This window comes from Meles meles, chromosome 7 (assembly GCF_922984935.1).
Source record: "Meles meles chromosome 7, mMelMel3.1 paternal haplotype, whole genome shotgun sequence".
In the NCBI taxonomy this organism is placed as follows: domain Eukaryota; kingdom Metazoa; phylum Chordata; class Mammalia; order Carnivora; family Mustelidae; genus Meles; species Meles meles.
The window spans coordinates 69887810-69913603 of NC_060072.1; the positions used below are offsets into that span (position 1 = coordinate 69887810).

Consider the following 25794-nt stretch of genomic DNA (forward strand, 5'->3'; position numbering starts at 1 on the left):
AATCCTCAAATAATACTTTAGCTGACATTTTCAGCAGTCCTATTCATATTTACAAGAGTAGCTGATGGAATCAGCAGCATGAAGATGGAGATTAAATGGGATAATGCTTGTAATATGCTTATTACAGCATCTGACAAACTATTTTTGTTGTTTACTGTAGTATCTTCCCACGTCAGGGTTTCACTGCCTGAGTTGAAAAACTAAATTGAGTGTTAAAAGATGAACAGTCTTAAGTAACTTGGTTACTATAAATTGTAATAGAAAATTGACAAAGTGATGTTCTGGTCAACAAGTTTATCTCATCTTGAATGATTTAGTCTTCATTTTCAAATTCCTTTAATGCGTCTACAGATAAGTTTCTTCACATAAAACAACACTTAAAGGTGTGGTGTGTTTTTTTTCAGTTAATTTACTTTTTTAGTAATCTCCAACCTAACGTGAGGCTTGAACTCATAACTCCAAGATCAAGAGTCACATGCCCTTCTGACTGAGCCAACAGGTGCCCCCCCTTAAAGGTGTTTTAATAAAGTAGAAAACACTTTAAAAAATTATACAGGTCAGTGAAAAAAAGATGAAAATTCCAGGTGATAGGAATAAATGTGGAAATACAGGAAAAAAAGTAACATTACTAGTCCTTAAGAAATGGATATTAAAATAGTAAGAATTCTTAGCTTATTAGCTAAGTTGACAAAATTTAAAGAAAAATAAAAATATAAAATTAGCGTTAGTGAGTGGTGACGAAATTGGTACATTCTTAATGTCGTATAGAAAATTAGTATAATGAACATCATGTATGCACCAACCAGCTTTTTCATATCTTCACATTCTGCCATATTTGGTGCAGATCCTTTTTCTTTTCCAAGCTAAAATTTAATACAGTTGAAAGCCCCTGTGTTCTCTGTAGTCTTACTCTCTTTCTTCCCAAAAATGTTTTTAAATTTTTCTCATGTTTTTATATTTTCTACATTAAAGGTTTCATAGTCTATAAAACTTGGTTGAATACATTTGTTTAAATACTCTTAATATATTATCATTTTAAAATTTACATCTTCATTGTTTTAATATCATTTATAGTATCTTAAACTTGTGCTTATTTTTGTAAGACTGTTTTAGTGTATACATATATTTATGTTGAATGGGTTCATTCATTTATTCATCAGATAGTACTGGTTGCCTATGGTATGCAGGACTTTACACATAGGGTATACATACATTGAGCAGAACAGATGTGAGCCCAGCTATCAGGGAGTTCACAGCATAGTAGGGGGAATACAGAGTGCTGAAGAAGACTGGTAAGTTCTTTGGATTTTATTTTTAGAAAGGAAGCGATGTTATTGGAAGACTTAAAGCAAGCGAGTGACATGGTCTAACTAAGTTTAAAAACAGTCACTAGCTGCTCTGTGGAGAACGTATCATAAGAGTTATAATGGGGATCTCTCTTGTAAGCACTTATAAGAAATTGCATGAGACAAAACAGTTGTCATGGATGAGGGTGATGGTGGTGGTGGATGCTTGGATGTGAAGTGTATTTTGAAAACATAAATAGCATAAGATTGTGGGTCACTATTGGGGCGCCTGGGTGGCTCAGTGGGTTAAGCCGCTGCCTTCGGCTCAGGTCATGATCTCAGGGTCCTGGGATCGAGTCCCGCATCGGGCTCCCTGCTCAGCAGCAAGCCTGCTTCCCTCCCTCTCTCTCTGCCTGCCTCTCTTCTACTTGTGATCTCTCTCTGTCAAATAAATAAATAAAAATCTTTAAAAAAAAAAAAAAGATTGTGGGTCACTATTAAATGCCTATGCAATTTTTTCTTTGTAAGACATTTTAGGATGCCATATTTAGTATATCTCTGTTATAACTATCATTTAAAAAAAAGGTAAAACCATGTTTCCTCAGCATCGTTTACCAGAAGTAGCATTACAGTTTCCAAGGCTATGAACTTTTATATAGTTCTTGATAAATGCTGTGATTGCTTTCCAGAAGGATTATGCTTGTTTATTATATTGCCAGAAGTGTTTGTGCTCTATCATGAATAAGTTCTGCCAGCATGGTATATTTCTTTTAGAAAAGTTGTTTGTTGTTGTTTTTAAGCACTTAAGCAAATGAAAAAACAGCACTATCGCCAGGAGTAAAGGAAAATACATGGAATAACTTTCCTTCTAATAATGTTATACTGAATTAATTTAAGTGGCTTTAGTCTTTTTTGCAAAGGATGTTAAATAACTTATGTACCCGATCTAAAAGTTCATTCTGTTTGAAAGGGTGGAGATAATACTAATTAGAAATGTAAGGTGTTGGGACTCCTGGCTGGCTCAGTTTGGTAGAACATGGGACTCTTGATCCCAGGGTTCTCAGTTGGAGCTCTACACTGGGCATAGAGCTTACTTTAAGAAAAATAATAATAATGTCTTGACCTCTTCTTGCTTCATTCTTACCTAGCTTCATTATAGAATCTCTGTGTATTTGAATTGCTGGGTTTTGATAATCTGCACTTTGTCAAGTGGTGATTTTTTTTTTTTTTTTTAAGTATAAAAAGAGTAACGTATTGAGATTACTTCCGATTTGTGAAAAGTTATTGGCTTAGAGCAGGGGTTGCCAAGCTTTTCTGCAGAGGACCACATTTTCTGTAAAGGTCTTCATCACATAATCTTCGCTTTTTTTTTTTTTTTAATGTTGATTTAAAAGCCCCCAAACTATTTTTAGTTTATGGGCCATGTAAAAACAGGTGGGCAGGATTTGGCCTGTGGCCAGTAGTTTGCTGAACCCTTATTTAGACTCTAATCCTGGGAAGGAGTCTACATTGTTTTAAATTTTTTCTACTTCCATTTACTTCTTTTTTTTTTTTTTTTTAAGATTTTTATTTATTTATTTGACAGAGACAGAGAGAGATCACAAGTAGGCAGAGAGGCAGGCAGAGGGAAAGGAGGAAGCAGGCTCCCTGCTGAGCAGAGAGCCCGATGTGCTGCCTGATCCCAGGACCCTGAGATCATGACCTGAGCGGAAGGCAGAGGCTTTAACCCACTGAACCACCCAGGCACCCCGACTTCCATTTACTTCTTTTCTTTCTTTTTCTATTTACTTCTTTTCTTATGGCTAACCAGAAGTTAGAACAAAATCTTTGTATGTCATTTTTGTTGTGCTTGCTTTCTGTTTTGTCACCACACCTGTCTGTTCTTTTCAGATTATACTGTGCCATTTAATACGTCGTTCTTAAGCTTATACCAAGTTGCACTGCCTTTTTATATGGCTCAGTGATTGCATTTCTAAGGATTACTCTAGTTAGAATTCACTTTGGAAATACTGAATTTTTGACCTAAATCTGTTATTTCTAATCAGGATATTCTACTTATTGCTCTTAGGTTTAGATTACTTTTTTTCAGTAACTGAGTGTGTGACTCAGAACTTCGCTGGAATTTTTTTAGAGTTTAGAAGGGAAAAAATAATGGGAATGTAATGTACTGGTCAATAGGGACTGTTTTCCCAGTTTCTCAGTTCCTGCATGGAAACATGTTATGAAATACACACAGAAAATACTGATACTCCACATTATATACTTTTGAAACACAAGGTGGGAATTCATTGAGGTACATCTTGGAGGTATTATATGTGGGTAGATGGTAAGTAATCCCTGAGCCACGCCCTGGGCTCCAGAAAGTATGGTCTTTAATTTCATTGATGGGAGAAAATCTTAGATTTAAAAATTAAGAAAACTAACAACTATAAGGTTAACTTAAGTTAGCATTGGTAAGTGAAGAATGTGAGGCAACAGCAATAGGTAAAGAAAATCTTTGGTCTATAGCCACACTTGGGTAATGAATGGATTGACTCTAAAACACTGTACTTTGCTCTCAATTCCTGCTCTTTCATCATACTTCAAAAACACTGGTTTTCTTTTCTTTCTTTTTTTTTTTTTTTAAGATTTTTATTTATTTGACAGAGATAGGCAGCAAGAGAGGGAACACAAGCAGCGGGAGTGGGAGAGGGAGAAGCAGGCCTCCCATGGAGCAGGGAGCCCAATGCGGGGCTTGATCCCAGGACCCTGGGATCATGACCTCAGCCGAAGGCAGACACCTAACGACTGACCTACCCAGGCACCCCTGGTTTTCAATTTATAATATACAGGCGTTCTTTCAAGTAGTTAAGGGAATAGGTTAAAATAATAAAATGCCAATCAAGAACCTCGATGTCCATCAACAGATGAATGGATAAAGAAGATGTGGTATATATATACAATGGAATACTATCTTGCCATTTGCGATGATGCGGATGGAACTAGAGGGTATTATGCTGAACAAAATAAGTCAATCAGAGAAAGACAATTATCATATGATCTCCCTGATATGAGGAAGTTGAGAGGCAAAGCAGGGGTTTGGGGGGGTAGGGAAGGAAAAAATGAAACAAGATGGGATCGGGAGGGAGACAGACCATAAGAGACTCAATCTCACAAAACAAACTGAGGGTTGCTGGGAGGAGTGGGGTAGGGAGAGGGTGGTTGGGTTATAGATATTGGGGAAGGTATATGCTATGGTGAGTGCTGTGAAGTGTGTGAACATGGCTATTCACAGACCTGTACCCCTGGGCCTAATAATACATTATATGTTAATAATTAAAAATGAAATCTTAAAATAAAATGCCAATCAAATACTCAAATCTTTTGTAAAAAGCTTCTTTTTAGAAAATAAGTAGATAGCCTTCTTTTATAGACGTTTGGAAATTTTAGTTTACTTTAAAAGGTAAGCATGAGATCATAGTCTAATGTGGTAGTTTTTCACACTTTTAAAAATTAAAATTCTTAGAAAGCAGTATGTTTAATATAGCATCAAGTACCCAAAAAATAAAAAGATAAGCAAGAGATAAGTTACTTATTTCTTAAATTAACTATCTACCAAAAACTTTCCCTTTTAACATTTTGATGTATATACCACCAGTTCTTAAGTATATATACTGATACATTTGTATAGATACATGTGTATATTTGGGATCATGCTATATATAAATCTTTGTGTTCTGTGGTGTAAAGATTTTTCAGATGTTTTACCAAAACCGTGATTTTTTATTTATTTTTAATTTTTTAAAAGATTTTTATTTATCTGACACAGAGAGACACAGTGAGGGAGGGAACACGAGCAGTGGCAGTGGGAGAGGGAAAAGCAGGTTTCCTGCTGAGCAGGGAGCCCAATACGGGGCTCGATCCCAGGACCCTGGGACCAACCTGAACCGAATGCAGATGCCTAATGACTGAGCCACACAGGCGCCCTCAAAAACGTGATGTTCAATGGCCATTCATTTTTCTTAATGATAGAGTGGTCTATACGGTAATTCATGAACTAAGGGCACTTTAATACTACAGCTCACATGTGAAACAATAAGGAAGTGTCCTTGGTTTACACTTTATATCCATTTTCAGCCCTGCCTCTTATTCCTTGACTTCACTTTACACTATCCCTTTTCCTTATTTTTTGAGTCCTATTTTGGCAGAAAGTACATGAAGTCTTCTAGGCGTAAGTATTAATCAAATGTCAGAGGAAAATCAGATTTTCATTTTATGATTCTATAATACTACCCACTCCCTTTCCTTTTATTCAGTCTTAGAGTTGCACAGTCTCTTTAAGATATCCATCTCTTTTCCCCTTCTTGCTCCCCCTTTTAGAGAGGCCTCATAGAATTTGCAGATAAAACAGTTATGCCCTCTAGAGTTATCCTAGTGTCTCTCTGGCTGTTAGATATTTTTCCCAGGATTTCAGAAATGGATAAGGGCATTAAAATCCTCAGTATCGACCTTTCTCTTATATAGTCTTCTGACTAAGTAAAATAGATGCATGACAACTATTTGTAAATTGATTTTTCTTGTCATTCTAAATCATCCTGAATAATAGAGTTGCTAGAACTATCCCATTTTTGGAGTATTTTATTTTCTTTCATAGAGCATTTGGGTCTTTTTGTTAATAATATGAGTACTTGCATCATTTTTTTTTTGCATAACACTTTTTTAAATTGTAAGATATATACATTTATCTTATGTATCTTATATATCATTGCAGCCATTCTTACATGTATAATTCAGTGGCATTAAGTAAATTCACAGTGTTGAACAACCAGTAGCTCTATTTCCAAAATCTTTCCATCACCCCAAACTAAAACCCTGTATCCATTAAACAATAGCTCTCAAATCCCCTCTCTCCCAGTCCCAGGTAACCTCTATTCTACATTTTTGTCTCCATGATTTTACCTATTTGAGGTACCTCACATAAGTGGAATTATAGATATTTGGCTTTTTTGTGTTTCTGGCATAATGTTTGAATGTCCATGTTATAACACATATAGAATTTCATTCCTTTTTATGGCTGAATAATATTCCACTGTGTATATGTGTATATATATTGTATATATATAATATATATACATTCTACATTTTGGCTATTCTAAAAAATGCTGCAGTGAACATTTATATACAAGTATCTGACTTCCTGCTTTCAATTCTTTTGGTTATATATGTAGGAACAGAATTGCTGGATCATATGGGAATTCTGTATTTAATTTTTCGAGGAACTGCCAAACGGTTGTTTACAATGGCTGTATCATTTTACATTCCTACCAGCAATGTATAAAGTTTCCAGTCTCTCCAATCCTTGCTAACACTTGTCTTCCTTCTTTTTTAATTTTTTAATTTTTAATAATAACCATCCTAATGGGTGTTGTGAAATGGTAGCTCCTTGTGGTTTTGATTTGTATTTCCCTAATAATGTGTTGAGTATCTTTTCATGTGTGTAATAGCCATTTGTGTATCTTCTTTGGAGGAATCTGTTCAGGTCCTTTACCCAGTTTTGAATTGAGTTGTCTTTTTGTTGTTGGTTTGCGTATAACACCTTTTTAAAAGTAAAAGGTGCACCATAGTAATCCCGACTGTGTTTCTCCCTTCTCAGGATTCCTACAGGAAACAAGTAGTAATTGATGGAGAAACCTGTCTTTTGGATATTCTCGACACAGCAGGTCAAGAGGAGTACAGTGCAATGAGGGACCAGTACATGAGGACTGGGGAGGGCTTTCTTTGTGTATTTGCCATAAATAATACTAAATCATTTGAAGATATTCACCATTATAGGTGGGTTTAAATTGAATATAATAAAATGACATTGAGGAGTAATTACATCTTTCATTTATTATGTCTTTGCTGACTACCATGCATAAATGATCTAATCTGAATTTTAAAATAATAATGAGGTAGGTAATATATCCCTGTTTTACAAATAAAGTTCTTGAGGATTAGAGCAGTTGAGTAATTTGTTCCAGGTAGCATAGATAGTGGTGCTAGAATTGAAATCTAGGCTTGTTTGACTTCAAAACCTTGTGCTCTTAACGACTGTACGCTAGGGTCACAATGCTTTAAGCTAGAGCCATCATAAAAATGAAAACCATCAACAAAAATATGGAAAGGTAATGGAGGTAGGTACCACTCAGCCTTAAAAATAATCGGGTATAGTGTAGAATTTCTTGGAACTGGATAAACATTGCCTTTAGATAGTTAAGAAAAACAATCTCTGAAGTTGTGAAAAAGATTGAAATATTAGAACAGTTATAGTTTGTAAAGAATCAGGCAAATCTGCATAAAATTGACTATTTTAAAATCATTAATAGTATTAAATATAATTTATATTCTGTGTCTTTGAGGGTTTACAGTTTTCAGAAAAGTGCATATTAAATATCCCATTCATTAGCTATGTTCTATAACTGAGTTAGCCTTGTTAAGAGGTGTAACATTCTAATACATTTCTTATAGCCCATTTTCTTTGTAGTCTAGTAATAGAGAAAAAGAAATTTGAGTGGGTGACAGTATTCTTGTAGAATAGTACATTGGTGTCAGTATGTTAAGCTATGAAGTTTTCTTAGCTATTAAGTAGAGAAACTGGTAATTTGGGCCAGTTCTGACTCTATTGCCTACCTTTTATTCCATGCTGTATTTTTGAAATTCACTTAAAACTGTGAAGTAATATAATTTTACTCCAAATTTAGGTTTTTGCACATCTTATTGAAAAAAATCGACATGTAGAAGGACTTTTAACAAAATAAACTGTAATAATGTCAGCGTTACCCACATAGAAATCAGAATCTTCCTACTTGGTGCTCTTTTTTTTAAGAAACATATATGAAAATTATGTCAGTGTTGTAATCCATGTTTTTGTAAAAACATCTTTAATTCTATACATGTACATTTAATAACATAGTATATGTTTCTAAGATTATAATTTTAAAAATTAGGCACAGCATATTTTTAACCTAGAATTTTTTCAATATTTCCTGTTTTATCATTGTGACCTACCTGCATATGGACCTATTATATTGTAGTTTTACCATATTTTTTAGTATTTTATCTTTTAAGAGACATAATAAAAGGAGAAGCAAGGAAAATTTGGTGTGGTTGGAAACTAGAAATTACATTAAATGTCTTTCAGCCATGTTTTAGAAGACGGAATTATGGACAGTTTTTGAAAGATATATTTTGTTACTAATATCTCTGCTATAACTTTTTCTTTCTCCCCAGAGAACAAATAAAAAGAGTTAAAGACTCTGAAGATGTACCTATGGTCCTAGTAGGAAATAAATGTGATTTGCCTTCTAGAACAGTAGACACAAAACAGGCTCAGGACTTAGCAAGAAGTTATGGAATTCCTTTTATTGAAACATCAGCAAAGACAAGACAGGTAAGTAAAATTTTAATAAATATGAATCTATTCCCTGTAAACTATATCAGATAATTATAATTTGCTGACATTTATTCTGTTAACATTATTCTGAGGGTTGGAAGGCAAGAACATTCATAAATGTACATACCTGATTGTGTAACTGTTACATCATTTAATGTAACTTAATTTTTCTTTCCATTATGCTAATATAGAAAATAAAACAATGTTTATTTGGTAAATGTTCTCTTAAGGATATAGAAGGGCAGCATTTTTTAATCCAGTGTCCATGGTATTACTTTTGGCTTTGGTTTCTTAACACATTGAATATTTCTCTTCAGCACATCTTACATTAAGCATTCAAGAAATGTAGGGATTTTTTTTAACTGTTATATTTATAAGGTCAAAGAACAGGGGAACAAATACTGATTTCCTATTTTAGAAGTATTTTGAAGAGTATTATGTCATGTGTTTCTAGATTGTTTTATTGTATTTGAAGAATTCTATTTTGGTAGAATTAAAAAAAAATTTTTTTTATTAACATATGTTATTTGTTTCAGGGGTATAGGTCTGTGATTCATCAGTCTTAGACAATTCACAGCTCTCACCACAACACATATCCTTCCCAGAGTCTGTCACCCAGCCACCCAATCCCCCCACCCCCTTTTGGTAGAATTTTTTAAAAGAAAGATATATTTATGTTTGGAGAAAGTTTTCATTAAAGCAAAAGGATATTTAGAAAGCAAATGGGAATTCTCAGTTATTCATTTACTGTGTTCTGACAAAAATTAATGCCAGATTAACTCTGAATTTTGTTTAAAAAATTATCTTTATTTTTAAAAACAACTTTTTTCCTAGGTAAAACAATTTCAGTTGACATTATTTAACTTATTTGTATGAAATGAGAGTTTAACATATAGAAAAAATTCTAGAAAGGAATACATAATGATATGATAGAATATAATTTTCATACACTAAGAAATTGATCAATTTATATTCCATACAAGATGAAGATTTATTTTGGACTTTGCTAGTTACATGTACCTGTGAACCCAGAAAACCAATTTTGTGGAATTTAACTTCTGTAATGCTAGGAGGTAAGAAAATTGATGAACAACTCACTACATGTTTAAACTTATAAAAACAGGTATTCTGTAACTTTCACTGAATTTATAAAGGGGTAAAATTTTAAAGTAAACCATCATTCAGCTCATGCATATGTCTGTTTCCCCAGTGGAAGATCGTATGCACTGCTTCCTGACTGTACAAATTTGACACACACCGAATGAATATTCGTGTAAATATTCATTTGACTATTTAATATTCATTAAAATGAATATTTTAAGTCCTTTTGGAGGGATTAAAAGCTGAATTTCTGTAGTTTGATTATAGTACAAGTATCTCATTCTAAAACCCGATGTATAGGTTAAAGAAAGAAGTTGGTGTACAGTACTTCACTTTACTTTAGAGGAATTAAGATTTCATTCAAATCCATTCCTAGGTCCAAGAGACTGGGGAAAGTTTGGGTTTTGTCTTCTTTTTGCTTGTCTTGTATAACCGGACTTCTTGATTTCTCTTATAGAAGAGGTACTCAGAAAACATGATTACAATATTTATAACTTTAATATAAAATACAAGGAGGGTTATCGAAAACATTTGTCAACATACTGCCTACTACTAAATCATACCAGTAACATTTTATTAATTTCCATTATTTGTAACTTTTTAAAAAAAAAAACTAAAAAAAAAAGGAAAGAAAACTGAGATTTTGCCTAATGTGGTAAAGGGTTGCAAATGAAACAGGGCTTCTTATACTTAATATGCGTATGAATGGACTAGGCTTCTTATTCAAATCCAGATTCTAGTAAGAGGGTTCAGGTTGGGACCTGATCCTGCTTTTTTAACAGGCTCTCAGGTGATGCTGATTTTGATACATGGACCATATGTGGGGTAGAAAGACAAAAGAAGACAGTAAAAAAGAGTTGTCTGTTTTTCTGACAATGTTGCCCTCTAAGAGCCTGAAATAGCTGTGTCTTCTTTCTTGTATAGTTACTATCTAAGAAGTACTAGTTTATTCAGTGTTTGACATTAACGCTTTAATATACCACAGCATTCATAATAATCAGAAAATTACCTGGATTCCTTTAAAGTAGATTTTGTAGGTTTTATACAGTTTTGGGGGAGGGTAGGGAAAGTAAATGTAGTATGTATGATATGGACGTGGATTAATTTAAAATTGCTTTGTAGACATTTATGTAAATCATCTAATTAAAATATAGAGTAATGTAAAGGAATACTTGTAGTACTTTATTTCTTCTAATGCTCAGCTTTTCTTAAAACCTGTTTATATCTTTATATAATTTATGTTGCTAAACTATAACTCAGATATTTTCGTTTCTGATCTTTGATTTCTTTTTATTTTATGGACTTGTTGATTTGCCTTTCAAAAGTTTATTCATCTTCTTTTGAAATTAATTTGATATTTGCATGCTTTTGGAAGACTTTAAAGAGCTGTTCCAAGTAATTGTGGAGATTGTGATAAATATAAATTTTCATAAATTGTACATTTCCAGTTTTTGTGAAAATTTGAAGCCCTATTTTATGCAGAGTATTTTGTTTCTTATCTGCTATTATTTATTTGTTTTTTTGAGCAAAACTAAATATGCATACTCTTGTTGAATTTTATCAGCAGTTACTTGTTTCATACCCTAAGTTTTAGTCTTGAGCATAAACTTAAAACCGAAACACCAAAAAGAATTATTTATATTAAGGTTGGTAGGAAAAAAACATTCATTTAGAAGGACCAGACAATAAGTGGTTTTTTTAAAATTAAGATTTTATTTATTTATTTGATAGCTCACAAATAGGGGGAGCAGAAGGCAGTGGGAGAGGGAGAAGCAAGCTTCCCACTGAGCAGGGAACTGGATGCGAGACTCAGTCCCATCATGACCTGAGCCTAAGGCAGATGCTTAACTGACTGAGCCCAAACTTTGGGGACCACAAGTGGTATCTGTTGCAGTTTTGTTTTGTTTTTTTTTCTTATAACCCTTTAAAAATGCAAAAATCAGTCTTAGCTTTTGGCCAGTACAAAAAAATAGGCTGTGGCTACATTTGGCCTGCGGGCTGTAGTGTGCTGATCCCTGATTCTCTGGGGAACTGTACTGTTTGATTAGATGCTAGAAGTTAGGTCAGACTTTAGACTTAAATTTTACAGGCTAACAATAGTAATTTTAATATAAAAGTTACATATTCTGTGAAAGGGAAATAGTAGTTTTACTCTAGTACTTTTTAAGATAGGTTTGCAGAATATATATTTTTATGAAATTACTTTGTAATTTTAAAAAGCCCATTATATGGGCTAGAATATAGTGAATTACATATTTTTTTACAATATTTTAGTCCACATCTGAAAAGCCAGAGTAATTTTATTTTCTGCTATTATGCTTTATGTGGCCCCTATGTTCCAAGTATATAAAGACCTTACCTACTTCACATTTATCTGGGTAGTTTAGTAATTGCCAGATTTTTCTGGCCTCATTGGGCAGTGCATGCAGTGTTGACAAAGACTATTGAAACCAAAACATTGACACCATGGTAATTAGCTGTGTGTTTTCCAGTCTGCTAAAATCAGAATTGGGGAGGGTTCAGGAAAGTGGATGACAGAAGCAGAATTCTAAGCATATCTGCTACTCCTAATTCAGCTTTTTTATTTTCTGGAGGTCTCAATTTGAGCATTATTTGAAAATTAGTTTTATAAATTTAAAAATGCTGAGTGATTAATTTCCTGGTTTTTGTTAATTTCTAAATACTTAAAATTAGGTGTTAGAAGACCTCTATTACATTGTTTTGAAGCAAACCAAATAAAAAACCTCCTTATGTGCTATATTTCTGTTGGTTAGTAGTTGAGTTTATGTACAGGAGATAAATATTTTGAACTTTAGCTTTTTTATGAGTTAAAAATAAAACAGTAACTGAGCACCTGCTGTGTGCGGCAAGCATGACCTCCCAAGTTAGTGGTAGTGCTGCAGTTCGGTGTACCTGACACGAGCTGTGGTTTGGCAAGGTTTCTTGAGAAATTCATTAATACAGAATTCTTTTAAAGAATGCATCTAGTATCTCCCATTCCTGTCTCCCAAGAAAAGGCTAGTAGTCTTTTATCTGCCTATATTGAGGGTATTTGAAGTGTTACTTCCTTGAAAGTGTTTTCAAGAATTTTTTTTTGTAATAAGCTTCTCAGTAGGAACTCGTTTGGAGTGAAATTGTTTAGTGAAAGCATTATAGGCACCAGAATGTAGTATGGTGCTATTTGTTGACCATTTCTTTTCTGGTATGGAATGCCCTATTTCCTTAGTCTCGTAAGTGTGTTTTCAGATAATAGCTGAACTAAAATTATTGTCAGATCTCTTGATTCAAAACCAATTTACACATATGAACTTGTACACTTTTGTTCCTACATATTTTCAGTTCTGAAAATTTAGTAAGTGATGTTTGAAAATGAATATATGTGGCAATAAGCCATATTCTCAAGAATAAATCATTGAGTGCCAGTTAAGAGCTCAGCAACTGGCTAAGAGGGTATTGAAAATCTGTTTCAGCTATACCTTGTCTTAAAAAATTACCTATACATTTTAGAGTATGAAACCAGTATTCTTTGGTATGCCAGTGGCTTAAGATGCAAACAAGGATGAATAATGTTCTCGATGTCGTTTGACTTTTAAAGCATATTATCAAGAAATGAGAAGTAATTTAAGTCTGAGAAAATATAGTAAATAACTGACTCTTTAAAATATAATTAAATTTCCTCTTAGTAAAAATAAGAAATGACCAGAGTCACTCTGGAAGAACTATTTCTCAGTGTTAATTATCTCAGCTACTCAGGTCCTAATGCTGAATTCTTGGTGGTGGGTAGTAATCACTTCTTTTTAATTATTGGCCTCCAGTTCTCTCTCTGCATTGCTGGAAACAAAAATCATATATTCCGTACTGGTGATGGGGATGCGCACAACACTTAAAAAGTAGACACATTCAAACCGATTTTAGAAACAAATTACAATCAAAATTTGCTTCTCCTAAATTGGTGGAGGACCAAAACCCTCTCCTCTGCCTCTAGCATGTTTTACTACTACTCTTACTGACCTTGTAACTTTTTTAAAAATAGAAATAAGAGTTTACATTCTTAAAAAATATGAGCTTTTACCTGGTTTGTTTTATGTGTGTGTGTGTTTTAATTTCTTGCATTGATTTTTTTAATTGAAAGAGTCATTTATGAAAATATCTTAATATCTTAAATGCCATCTCATACTTTACATCTTACATGTTTCACAGGAGTCATTTAATGCATTAAATTATTTATCTTATGTAATGAGAATTTCTAATATATAATTTTTTAAGGACTTAAAAGTAAAAATAAACCCTTTCCTCTTGAGAATGATAAATACAAAATACTAAAAATTTGTATACAGGCACAAATGGGTATCTAACTTGAAGTACCAGTGTATTTAATAATTTCAGAAAATGGTTAGAAATCTTTATTTTGTAGTTGACTTAGCTAGCTGGCTAGCTAGTTGAGTAAATTGATTACATTAAAAAAGAGATGTAGATTTTTCGGGGCTATTACGATTTTTTGTTAGATAGCCAAATAGAAATATATCACTGGATGGTTATAAATAACTTGAGATGTACATTTTAACATGTAAACAACATACTTAAATGCCTATTAACTGAAACTTAATTTTATGAATTTTAAAGTTTTACTTCAAAGGTAAGCTACTGAACTCTATTGAAGCAGTACTTAGTATATTCTTGAGATTTATAAAAATTAATATGCCCTAAAGAATTGATGTGCTTTTTTCCCCCTTAACTATTATTAAACACAATGAATATGTGATGAACTTCGACATGCAAAAATTGAACCTTAACAACTGGTTTACTTCAGTTAATATTTAAATGGCCAATTCTCTGTGCCTGATTAAATTTAAAACTACAAATCATATTTTTTATATATATTAGTTTTCCTAGGTACTGGGCCCATTTTGTCACATTTGGTTCATAAAAGAACTGATGTTACCAATCCCAGAGAGTTAAAATATGCCAATTCCCATATTAAGTAATACATTTTAGAAATTAAAAATAGATTAGGCTTAAAATTAAATGTATAATAAAATATACCAGACTTTCTAAATACTTATATTTTCTTTTAGAAGAATAAACACAATTGTTAATCTTTGAAATTAATCAGTACATGTAGATTAATATTTGTGTGTATTTATCTTTAGATGTAAGCTTCAAATTTTGGTGGTATGTTTTCTTAGACAAACTAGGAGCACCGTTAACTAACTACTTTGTCCCCTTTGGCTACTGCTTACTTTTCTGGAATAGAAAAGACATTAAAAACTTCATCTCCATATGGCCATGAAAACAAAATGCATTACTACTATTTTGTGTGTATACTTTAAACAATTCATGGTGTTTTCATATTATGATAAATAGCCCTCATGTAGCATTTTTATTTAAATAATATAGCTGTTCACCCACAAAAATCCCTTCTAGTCTCAGCTCCACTTGTGGGCTCTAAAAATTGACTGGACTGTGTTTTAATTGAATATAGAACTCAAGATTCCAGTCTCTTGACGCACCTTTATTTTGAGGGTGTGTGTATGGGGTGTGTGTGTGTGTGTGTGTGTGTGTGTGTGTGTGTGTGTTTTAACTTTAAACATCCCTTTTGTACCATTTTTCTCCTCATTCCCCAGGTAGGGCTGCTTATTTTTCCTAAATCAAATAATTTAAATCTAACTTCAGGTTAAGCTTTGATTAATTCCATGATTAACAAACTAAAATGTTTGCATTAATTGATCCACAGATGCTAATATATGTGCTTAGGTTTTTCATAATCTCCCCTAATTGCTAATTAAAATTTTTTAAAAATTCTAATTCCATTATAAGAAATGATTTTAAAGAACAAACCAGGATTCAAGCCCATATTTTAAAGCTACATCCCCAGTTTTATTCAAACAATCTGATGTCTGTTTTAAAAAGAAATTCTCAAGTAAAAGTCACAATTTCAAACTTCTTACACAAGGCTGTCCCAATAAATTACCATTACCAATGAAACAGACTTTAAAGAAGTTGTGTTTTACAATGCAGAGAGTGGAGGATGCTTTTTATACATTGGTGAGAGAGATCCGACAATACAGATTGAAAAAAATCAACAAAGAAGAAAAGACTCCTGGCTGTGTGAAAATTAAAAAATGCATTGTAATGTAATCTGGTAAGTTCAGCATAGTAATTTTGGCAGAAAGCAGATGTCTTTCAAAGGTAACAAAGTAGCAACCACTTTAGAACTACCTAGGTGTGGGTTTCTGTATTAAAAGATAGGAAATTGGTAGTTTGTTTCTATAATTCATTTATTTTTAATCTAATGTGTATTAATTATAATTGATGCAGTTTTGATAGCTGAAGACTACATTTGTCATCAGGTGTAGAAAAAAAAAGAAAGGAAACTGCGTAGAGTAGTAGGGTTGAACAGTCCAGAAGGTGGGGAAGGGCCCACTCTTACAATGTATTCTTTCTTTTGGACATTTTGCAAGCAAATACTTGTTCTGCCTGTGTTCTCTAACTCAGTGGCATCAGCATCATTTTTTTACCCAGGAAACCTGAAGTTTGGGGATGACTCTGACTTCCCTCTTTTGCACTCCCATTTGGAGGCAACCACAAATTCCTTTGATGTTACATTTTGACTTTTATCACATTGTTAGTTCAGGTTCCTATCATCTCTTGCCGGGACTGTTATATCCTCTTATTTGGTTTACTTGTTGCTGCCTTTATTCACAGTGCAGCTGGAGAGATACAGTTAAAAGAAATGTCATTCCCTTTTCTTTACGTCCAGTCACTAACTTTCTGTTACCTATGGAATAAAATCTCAAACTTCATAGTATGTTATATATGTCTTTTTTTTATAACATCTTCCTACCCTTCTAGCCTTTGGTCTTATCCCTAAAAAGTCCTTGAAGTTTTCTTTTGTTGGTGGATTTGTTGTTGTTTTTTTTTTGTTCGTTTGTTTGGTTTGGTTCTTACATAAATAAACACCATGTTATTTCTTGCCTTCCCTTGAGTCTTGGCTGTTGCTCTTGGTTGGAATGCCAGTACCTTTATCCATAGTCTTAATAATTAGCTAACATTTTTTTCATGATTCTTTATTCTCCAAGAATCTTTCTTTATAGCCTTAGACTAGGCCTAGTACCCTTCCTGTGTATTCCCAGTATACTGTTCCTAACTGTTACATGCTTGCCATGTTAAATTGAAATAATCTCTTTTATGTTTGATTCCTATACAGTAGACTCATAGCCAGAATCATGTATTTTCAATCTTTGCATGACGATGGCCTAACATGTGCTACCTGGCACATGTAGCTGCCCATTTGAATTTATTGAATGGAATTCTCAGTTTCCTTTTTAAGATTTATTTATTTTAGAGAGTGTGTGCGTGCACTTTGGTGGGAGCGAGAGACTTTATGCTGAGCATGGAAGCCTGACATGGGGCTCCATCTCATGACCCTGAGATCATGACCTCAGCTCAAATCAAGAGTTGGACTCTTAACTGACTGAGCCACCCAGGTGCCCCAGTATTCCTTTCTCAACCAACTCATATTAAATTTGGTCTGCTCAGAAAAGATTTCACTCAGTAGTGTTTATTAAGTGGATTTAAGGTCTAAAGTAATCAGTGTATCTCCCAAAAGCTTAAAATGTACTGAATAATAGGTTCAGTCCCAAAAGACAGATGCTATACTAATCAGTTAACCTCAAAAGAATAAATAAAGCATGACTGGCATTAATTTTTATTGAGATTTATGAACTCTTAATATTTTTTGATTATCATTGTACAGAGCAATATCTTAATTTAGAAGTTCTGGTAAAATTTAATATTGCAATGCAATTTGAAAAGTTAAACTTTTTTAAATAGTAGGCATGACCAGATTTAGGTGGTGGATTTTTTTTAGTTTTCTCCTCCTATTGTCTTACTAGTAGGTGATTTTTAAAGTACAATATTTAGAATAAAGTAAGTTTTGCACTTTAACTTTTTTTTAAAACAAAGGTAGAAGCACATAGTCTTCTAAGATTTCTTATTTGTGACTATGTAGTACGAACGTCAAATAATTGGTGGGTATGATGAATTGAATCCTTGTTTCTTCACTGGGCATGGATAGCATTTAAATTAAAAAGTGCACTTGGTAATACTTAAAATTTTAAATAAAAGTAGTTTTTCAAAATTATTTTCACAGTAATAAATATATACAAATTAGTTTTTCTTAGTTCTGAAATGGCTGGGTTTCAGCAAAATCACTTTTATAAAGACAAAAATTATTTTGTCTTTCATGTGTATATGAAAAATGACTATTTCCCATATGGAAAAAAGGAATTCAGTGCCCTGTTTTTACTAATTATAACCTATCCCTAATCATTGAAATTGTTTAATTTTTTTTAAAGATTTTATTTATTTATTTGACAGAGATCACAAGTAGGCAGAGAGGCAGGCAGAGGGAGAGGGGAAAGCAGGCTCCCTGCTGAGCAGAGAGTCTGATGCGGGGCTCTATCCCAGGACCCTGAGATCATGACCTGAACTGAAGGCAGGGCTTAACCCACTGAGCCACCCAGGCACCCTTGAAATTGTTTAATTTTCATAAGTTACATAAAAAAGAGTTCAGCATTGAGAAAGAATGCAATATTAACCTAAAGTATTTGTCAAAATCTTAGTGAAAGAAGGTAATGTTAACAATTCTGTTTTCATTGTCTCCTAAACACTTTTATTTTGTTTTCACCTTAGAATGTGTCTTCTCTATATCCGTATCATGGTTTTCATTTTATCTGCTTCACTATTTTAGTATCATTGACATTTTCTTTATTATAAAAACAGTTGAAGTGAAGTAGACTACATAAGCTTGTGTGTGGGATCAAAGGAAATTTGTGAAGGGTGGGGGAGTTGATTCCATTACCATTCTAAGGATTTTTGATTATTAGTTGAGTTGTATCAGTGGAAGTTTCTCCTTTCTGTATATTAAAAGGGCTAGCATGAAGGTTTCTGCATTAAGTCTTGTATTGTATTGCTGATAAATTACATTTTATCACTTTTCCTCTCTCCTTCCGGTAAAGGAAAGGCAGGTGTGTGTCAGTAATGAATATCAGAAAGTGAAGAACATCAGTGAGTGCAGGTTGGGTGTTTTATTGGGGACTTTTTTCACTAGACTTCACACAAAAATTCTGGTTCTTATCCTAGAACTATTTATCTACTTATTAAAAGCTTTTATTTTTTTCAAGATCTATTTTGGGGGGGAGGGGCAATGGGAGGGAGAGAGATTCTCAGGTAGACTCCTTGCTGAGAGGAGAGCTCAATGTGGGACTCAGTTCCGGGACCCCAAGAGATGATGGCCTGAGCTGAAATCAAGAGTTGGATGCTTAATCGACTAAGCCATCCAGGCACCCCTTAGTGAGAGAGAGAGCACATGGGTGCGCAGGAGCGTGCTAGGGAAGGGCAGAGGGAGAGAATCTCAAGCATACTCTGCTCTCAGCACGGAGCTGGTAATGGGGCTTGATCTTGCGAGCAGAGATCATGATCTGAGCCAGAATTAAGAATTGATTGCTTAGCCGACTGAGCCACCCAGCACCCCTACAGCTGTTTATTTAAACCTAAGCAAGCATGTCATTCCTACTCTGTGTTTCTTTAGAAATGTTGATAATGTTCTGATTTTTAGATCTATTGTGAAAATTAGTTAAATGTAACTTGAATGAAAAGGCCCTGAATTAATTTATTATATTGAAATATTAATTGTAAATTATCTTAGTAGCACAGTATAGAAGTCCTATATCACTGTTAAATTTTTAAATTATGTTCAACATAATATAACTTAATAAATGTATTTATATGAATATTTAACAGAAGTGGTTGAAATGAGAAAAAACCCAATTTTCATTGTTCTTAAAGTGGCTTAATCTAGACAACCTTATTTACTGGGTATTTGTTCTTAGGACTCCCTCTAGTGTCTCTGTTTGAAAGCATCATAAGGTTAACAGGCTTAAGAATAATTACTATTCTGTAGAACAGATTTTTTTTTTTTTTCAAAGATTTTATTTATTTATTTGACAGAGAGAGACCACAAGTAGGCAGAGAGGCAGGCAGAGAGAGAGAGAGAGAGAGGGAAGCAGGCTCCCTGCCGAGCAGAGAGCCTGACGCGGGACTTGATCCCAGGACCCTGAGATCATGACCTGAGCCGAAGGCAGCGGCTTAACCCACTGAGCCACCGAGGTGCCCCTGTAGAACAGATTTTAAGATACATAGAGGATCATACTTTTTAAATTTTTTCTTGTTTTCTCCTTTTTTTTTTATTTTGCTTTTCTATTTAATCTGCTTTTTAATGGGGTCATGATAGAAATTGACTTTTATAATCCCGTATAATTTCAGCATTGCAGGGTTAAATTAGGTTAAAAAAATTAGGTTAAAAAAGGTCCTATTCTCTTATCACTTTCAGAGTGCCATTTTCCACCTGAAAATTTTTAGGTCAAAAATTATTCTGACTTGAAATCACTTTCAGCCATTACTTATTTATATACCTTGCTTTGATCATGAATAGATGTACCAAAATAACCAAATGGAAAGTTCTTTGAAGAAATAGCATTTGGCTTTATATGGCAAACTCCTGGATACATACATAATATATTAAACAGAAACTAAAACAATAATAAGTAAAAGAGAATCTACTCCAAATTGGTGACTACACCATCATTTAAATGATTTAGTTCATTTCTCTACAGATCCAAGGTATTATATTTTTCAAACTGTTGTGTCTTATCTTGGAACCACTTGAAGTTTCAGTATGTTAAGTATATGAGTTGAAACTAATGCCTTAATATATATTATTTGAAAACTGAAAGGATATTTGAATACTGTTCACTTCCTGGGGATTATTTACATCTAATGGATTTAAGTAAGTATTGAACCCAGAGCTCAAATATTGTTACTGAATACTTATGAAAGTAATATATACTTACATGGCTTATATCTAGAAACCCTGGGATAATTACGTGTAAATGTATATTTACACATAGAAAAACACACAAATGCATTTGGATTTTGGTGACCAAGGGTGCCAATATGGACAGATGAGTAGTAGCAAAGTAAGTTCTGGGAAAAAGTTATTTGTTCAGCTTCTGTAAGATTGGCTACATTTATTTTCCTTGCCTTTGTGAGAATTAGTGTTCCTATTTATGCTTTGATGAAATAGTCAGGAAGAAGACATTATAAGAATCCTAAAAGTCTGATACATATTCAGTTTCCTAAGGAGAGATGTAAAGTGTCCTTATTCTTTATCAGTATTAGAGTTTCTGGTAGTCATAGTCCTTTCTGTTATCTATATACCTCAACCCATCATATATACCCACATTTTAATACTTGTTATGTCTTTCAGGGTGTTGATGATGCCTTCTATACATTAGTTCGAGAAATTCGAAAACATAAAGAAAAGATGAGCAAAGATGGTAAAAAGAAGAAAAAGAAGTCAAAGACAAAGTGTGTAATTATGTAAATACAATTTGTACTTTTTTCTTAAGGCATACTTAAGTAAAAGTGGTAATTTTTGTACATTACACTAAATTATTAGCATTTGTTTTAGCATTACCTAATTTTCTGCTCCATCCAAACTGTTAGCTTTTATCTTGAATGCTTATTTTAAAATGACAGTGGAAACTTTTTTTTCCTCTAAGTGCCAGTATTCCCTGAGTTTTGGTTTTTGAACTAGCAATGCCTGTGAAAAAGAAACTGAATACCTGAGATTTCTGTCTTGGGGTTTTTGGTGCATGCAGTTGATTACTTCCTATTTTTCTTACCAATTGTGAACTTTGGTGTGAAACAAATTAATGAAGCTTTTGAATCATCCCTATTCTGTGTTTTATCTAGTCACATACATGGATTAATTACTAATTATAACTTGAGTTGAGATTTCATGATGGGTTTTACTGAAACATTGAGGGAACATGAATTTATGGACTTCTTACAGATTCATCTTACAGGCATTATGTCCTATAGTTTCAGTCACCCTTAATGAATGTAAAGTTACACTGTTCACAAAGGTTTTCTCCATCTTTTCACTGCTATTTGTCATAGTCACACTCCCAAAAATATTATATTTTTTCTATAAAAAGGGAAAAAATGGAAAAAAAAATACAAGGCAATGGAAAATATTAAAAGGCATTTACTTTCCATATTAGATAAATTCCTCTAATACTCTGAATAGCTTTTCCTATTAAGGCAGACCCAGTATGTAATGAGGATTATAGCAACCATTTTGGGGCTATATTTACATGCTACTAAATTTTTGTATTAATTGAAAAAATTTTAACATGTATAAAAAATTCCCATAGGAATTAAATATAGTCTCCCTGTGTCAGATTGCTCTTTCTTAGCATAACTTTAAATCTTTTCTTGATCTTCGGTCTTAGAAAATAGTTTTAATTCTGGTAGTGACATTAAAGATTATTTGGGCCAATTAGCTTTGGTAGATGTTAAAGAGACCAAGGTTGCAAGGCCAGGCCTTGTGTGAACCTTTGAGCTTCATTAAGAGTTTCATGGTATGGACTGCATCCCTGTGGTCCCCAGTGTTGCCATGCGTTGAGTAGTGAAAAGTGGGGACGAGGAGAGTTTGGTTAAGATGCATCCTCACTATGTGGTGGTCCTGCGGACATACCAGGAGCATCACTTTTGTTTAAAAAAAAAAACAAAAAACCCACAACAGAATTTGTTTAAAAGCATTATTTCAAATAAGATTTTGGGGTAGGGGTGGCAAGACTTTAATTTTTTTAAACAATGATGTGAAAAAGTTTCCAAATCTTTAGTATTGGTTAGTTCTCAACACTGGCTAAAGTAATATTTCATACCCACTTTACAAGTATGGTCCATATTTAAGGATAACTAATGCTTAAATAATAAATTAATAACAGTGATTCTTTCAGTGCGTTTAAAATGTATTTTTAAATATCTGAAGTGAGATGGTGTGTTGAGGTGAAAATATCACTGGATTAGGAGGAAGGTGACTTGATTCTAGTTACATGTCTTTTACAACTTTAGTTTTGGGCAAATCACTTGCTGTCCATTTCTTCATGTTAAAATAAGTCATCTCAAAGGCTATAGCTAACATTACAACTATGTGATTTACATTCAGTTTACATAAGGATATACCTGTTTGTCAGTGTCAGCACAATCTGTAACTTTTTACCTGTGTTTCAGCGCCAGTCTTAGACAAAGTTGTGCAAGAGGTGAAGTTTATTTTTGAGTATCTGTTCTCCAGTAGCAGTACTCCTCTCCCATATTAGTGTGATCTTGCCTGCATACCCTTCTATTTGCCCCATGACTTGATGCTTTTTCTTTTAATACTTCTAATTACCCTAACCTCAAGATTTATTGCTGCTTTAGATATCTCCACGAAGGCTTCCCATCAAGTCACATTAGTCAGGCTCAACATAATCTGGCAGATACTGTAGTAGGGTTTGACCTAATAGCTAATTTTCAGGTGGTAGCTATAGCAATTTAATTTTGATCCTTTGAACATCATCTCTTTGCTACCTGGTCCACTAGTGACTAAATAGGAAAAGTAGGAATTTTCATACCTGCTATAAATAGATAGACCTTATCCAGTAGAATTTAATAAATTCATAAATACTGAAGGATTTCCTTAGATAATCTAAAATTAGGACTAGCCCTGGAAACAGTGATACATTCCATTATTTTAGTAAGTAAAATCTTCTTAACAATGAAAAAATACCTTAAAACTTAATTCATAAAGCTTACTTTTTAGTGGAATTCATTTGTCCACCACCCAATATTTGAGTGCCTATTGGATGCCAGGTACTACACAAGGCACTGGGGATATTACGGTATTCCCAATGAGGGATACAATCCCTATCCTTAAGTAGTGCTGATATTTTAGAGAGCAGTCTGTAATATCTTAGTGAGGCATTTGGCACATGACCCAGAGAGAATATAATGCATATATTAGTTTTGCAAAGAAATGATATGGTCTGTAAGGTTTCTTCCAGTTCTAAAATAATTGTTTTGCTCTGATTCCAATAAAGCCGTTTAATCAAGCTACTTTATATAAATCACTTTACTTCATTATTTTAAAGGAGTAAACTTACTATAATGTTTTTTATTTGGGATAATTATGTGATTTTCTTGGGACAGTTGCAGTAACACATTAAATCATATGTCAGATGATAACATTAAAATTCCCAAGTGTGTAATATTCTAGTTGGTCTCTTTGTATCATAATTAAAATAGACTTAAATATTGAATTCAAAAATAGTTTTATTTATCTGGGTATGAATAAACAGATGCCTGAACTAATTCACAGAAAAGGAAATTTCTGTGTAAAAATCAGTCCAATTTCTGAAATGCTATGCTAAACTACAGGTTTATGGAACATTATCTAGATAGGGTGTTAAGACTTTATATAGTACTTACTCTTGTTTCTACACAAGAGAAAGAAATGGCCATACTTCAGGAATTGCAGTGCATAACTGAGGGATTTTTAGGACTCTTCAATTTTTTGATGTAGCTGGGCAGCTTTTTTAGGCAGTGGTAATTATCCTTTATTATGTGAATTTTGAATGGTTTGACAAAAGGTTTGTTTTTGTAGAGACTTTAAAAGGGGAGCGATAATATTAGAAAGAAATATTATGTAATTATTACGGCCTTAAAGATAAAAACCCTTGGAGTTGAAAAAATTGCTAAATTACATAGTCTTAGACATTAACCTGTTTGTGGAAGAATGTAGCAGAAGTATGTAGTATAATTTGAGTGAATATTCCCAATTAGGAATTCTAGGCTCTATTTTAACTGAGTCACACTGCATAGGAATTTAGAACCTAACTTATAGGTTATCAAAATCTTTGCCACCATTGCACAATTTTGTCCTAATATATATAGAAAGTTCGTGAGGCATGTTCAGTTGCAGTTTGCACAAGTTCATCTCATTTGTGTTCAGTGACTTTTTTCTTCTAACCATATTTTTCCAAACAGTACACATTGTTTTTTGGTAGGCAATAAAAACTGTTATTTCCATTGTTAAAAAGTAATCTCTTGATAACTGTATTAATGGTTTTTAAAAAAATCATCAGTTACTTTAAAACTGAATTTATATTTAATAACTTCTATGTTAGTACTGGATAGCATGAAATCTGCATTGGAAAATTGAACAGCATACAACTGGTAGCTGTAAATTCCTTCAGAAAATGAAAATTATTTCTTCCTAAAGATGTAATTACATCAGTTCTTGAAGAATAGTCATAAAAAGATTAATAACTGTTTTAGTTTAATAGTTTTAAGTGCCTGTTTGGGATGATGATAGGCAATTTAGATGAATTTAGGAACAAAGTTCCTACTTGCAGAAATGTCCATTACAAAGGGTCCCCCTCCCCATAGTGCTAAATGGGTTATGTAATATTTTATCCAAAAGTTTCCAATTCCACTGTCTCGTGTTTTCATGTTGAAAATACTTTTGCATTTTTCCTTTGAGTGCCAATTTCTTACTAGTACTATTTCTTAATGTAACATGTTTACCTGGAATGTATTTTAACTATTTTTGTATAGTGTAAACTGAAACATGCACATTTTGTACATTGTGCTTTTTTTTGTGGGACATATGCAGTGTGATCCAGTTGTTTTCCATCATTTGGTTGCGCTGACCTAGGAATGTTGGTCATATCAAACATTAAATTTAAAAATGACCACTCTTTTAATTAACTTTTAAATGTTTATAGGAGTATGTGCTGTGAAGTGATCTGAAATTTGTAATATTTTTGTCATGAACTGTACTGCTCCTAATTATTGTAATGTAATAAAAATAGTTATGGTGACTATGATCGTGTGTACTTCTTGACAGAAATTTGAAATATTTCCCCACAGTTGATATGGAATAGTTTATAAGCCACACTATATTAGTGAATCTTTTGCAGCTTATGTGTTAGATATATTCTTTATTATTTGTGAAAGGTGCTGTGAACATTATTTTCCAGGTCTAATTAAGTGTTTGCTTAAAACCATGTTAGATTTAGGTCCATTACTGTGTTAACTTATTTAGAA

The 25794-nt window shown here is 33.2% G+C and overlaps 1 protein-coding gene across 3 annotated transcripts in view; it reads left to right on the plus strand.

Annotated features, from left to right (window-relative positions):
- Positions 1 to 25574, plus strand: part of KRAS (KRAS proto-oncogene, GTPase) — a 39127-nt gene extending 13553 nt beyond the window's left edge. For 2 of the 3 annotated variants that reach the window (XM_046011300.1, XM_046011301.1), the window contains exons 3-6: positions 6919 to 7097; positions 8535 to 8694; positions 15817 to 15940; positions 21128 to 25574. In XM_046011300.1, coding sequence (XP_045867256.1) covers positions 6919 to 7097; positions 8535 to 8694; positions 15817 to 15936 — 459 coding nt within the window. In that variant the 3' untranslated portion in view covers positions 15937 to 15940; positions 21128 to 25574. The remainder of the gene's footprint in view (positions 1 to 6918; positions 7098 to 8534; positions 8695 to 15816; positions 15941 to 21127) is intronic. The other variant, XM_046011302.1, reaches the window with a different exon arrangement.
- The last annotated feature ends 220 nt before the right edge of the window (positions 25575 to 25794 follow it).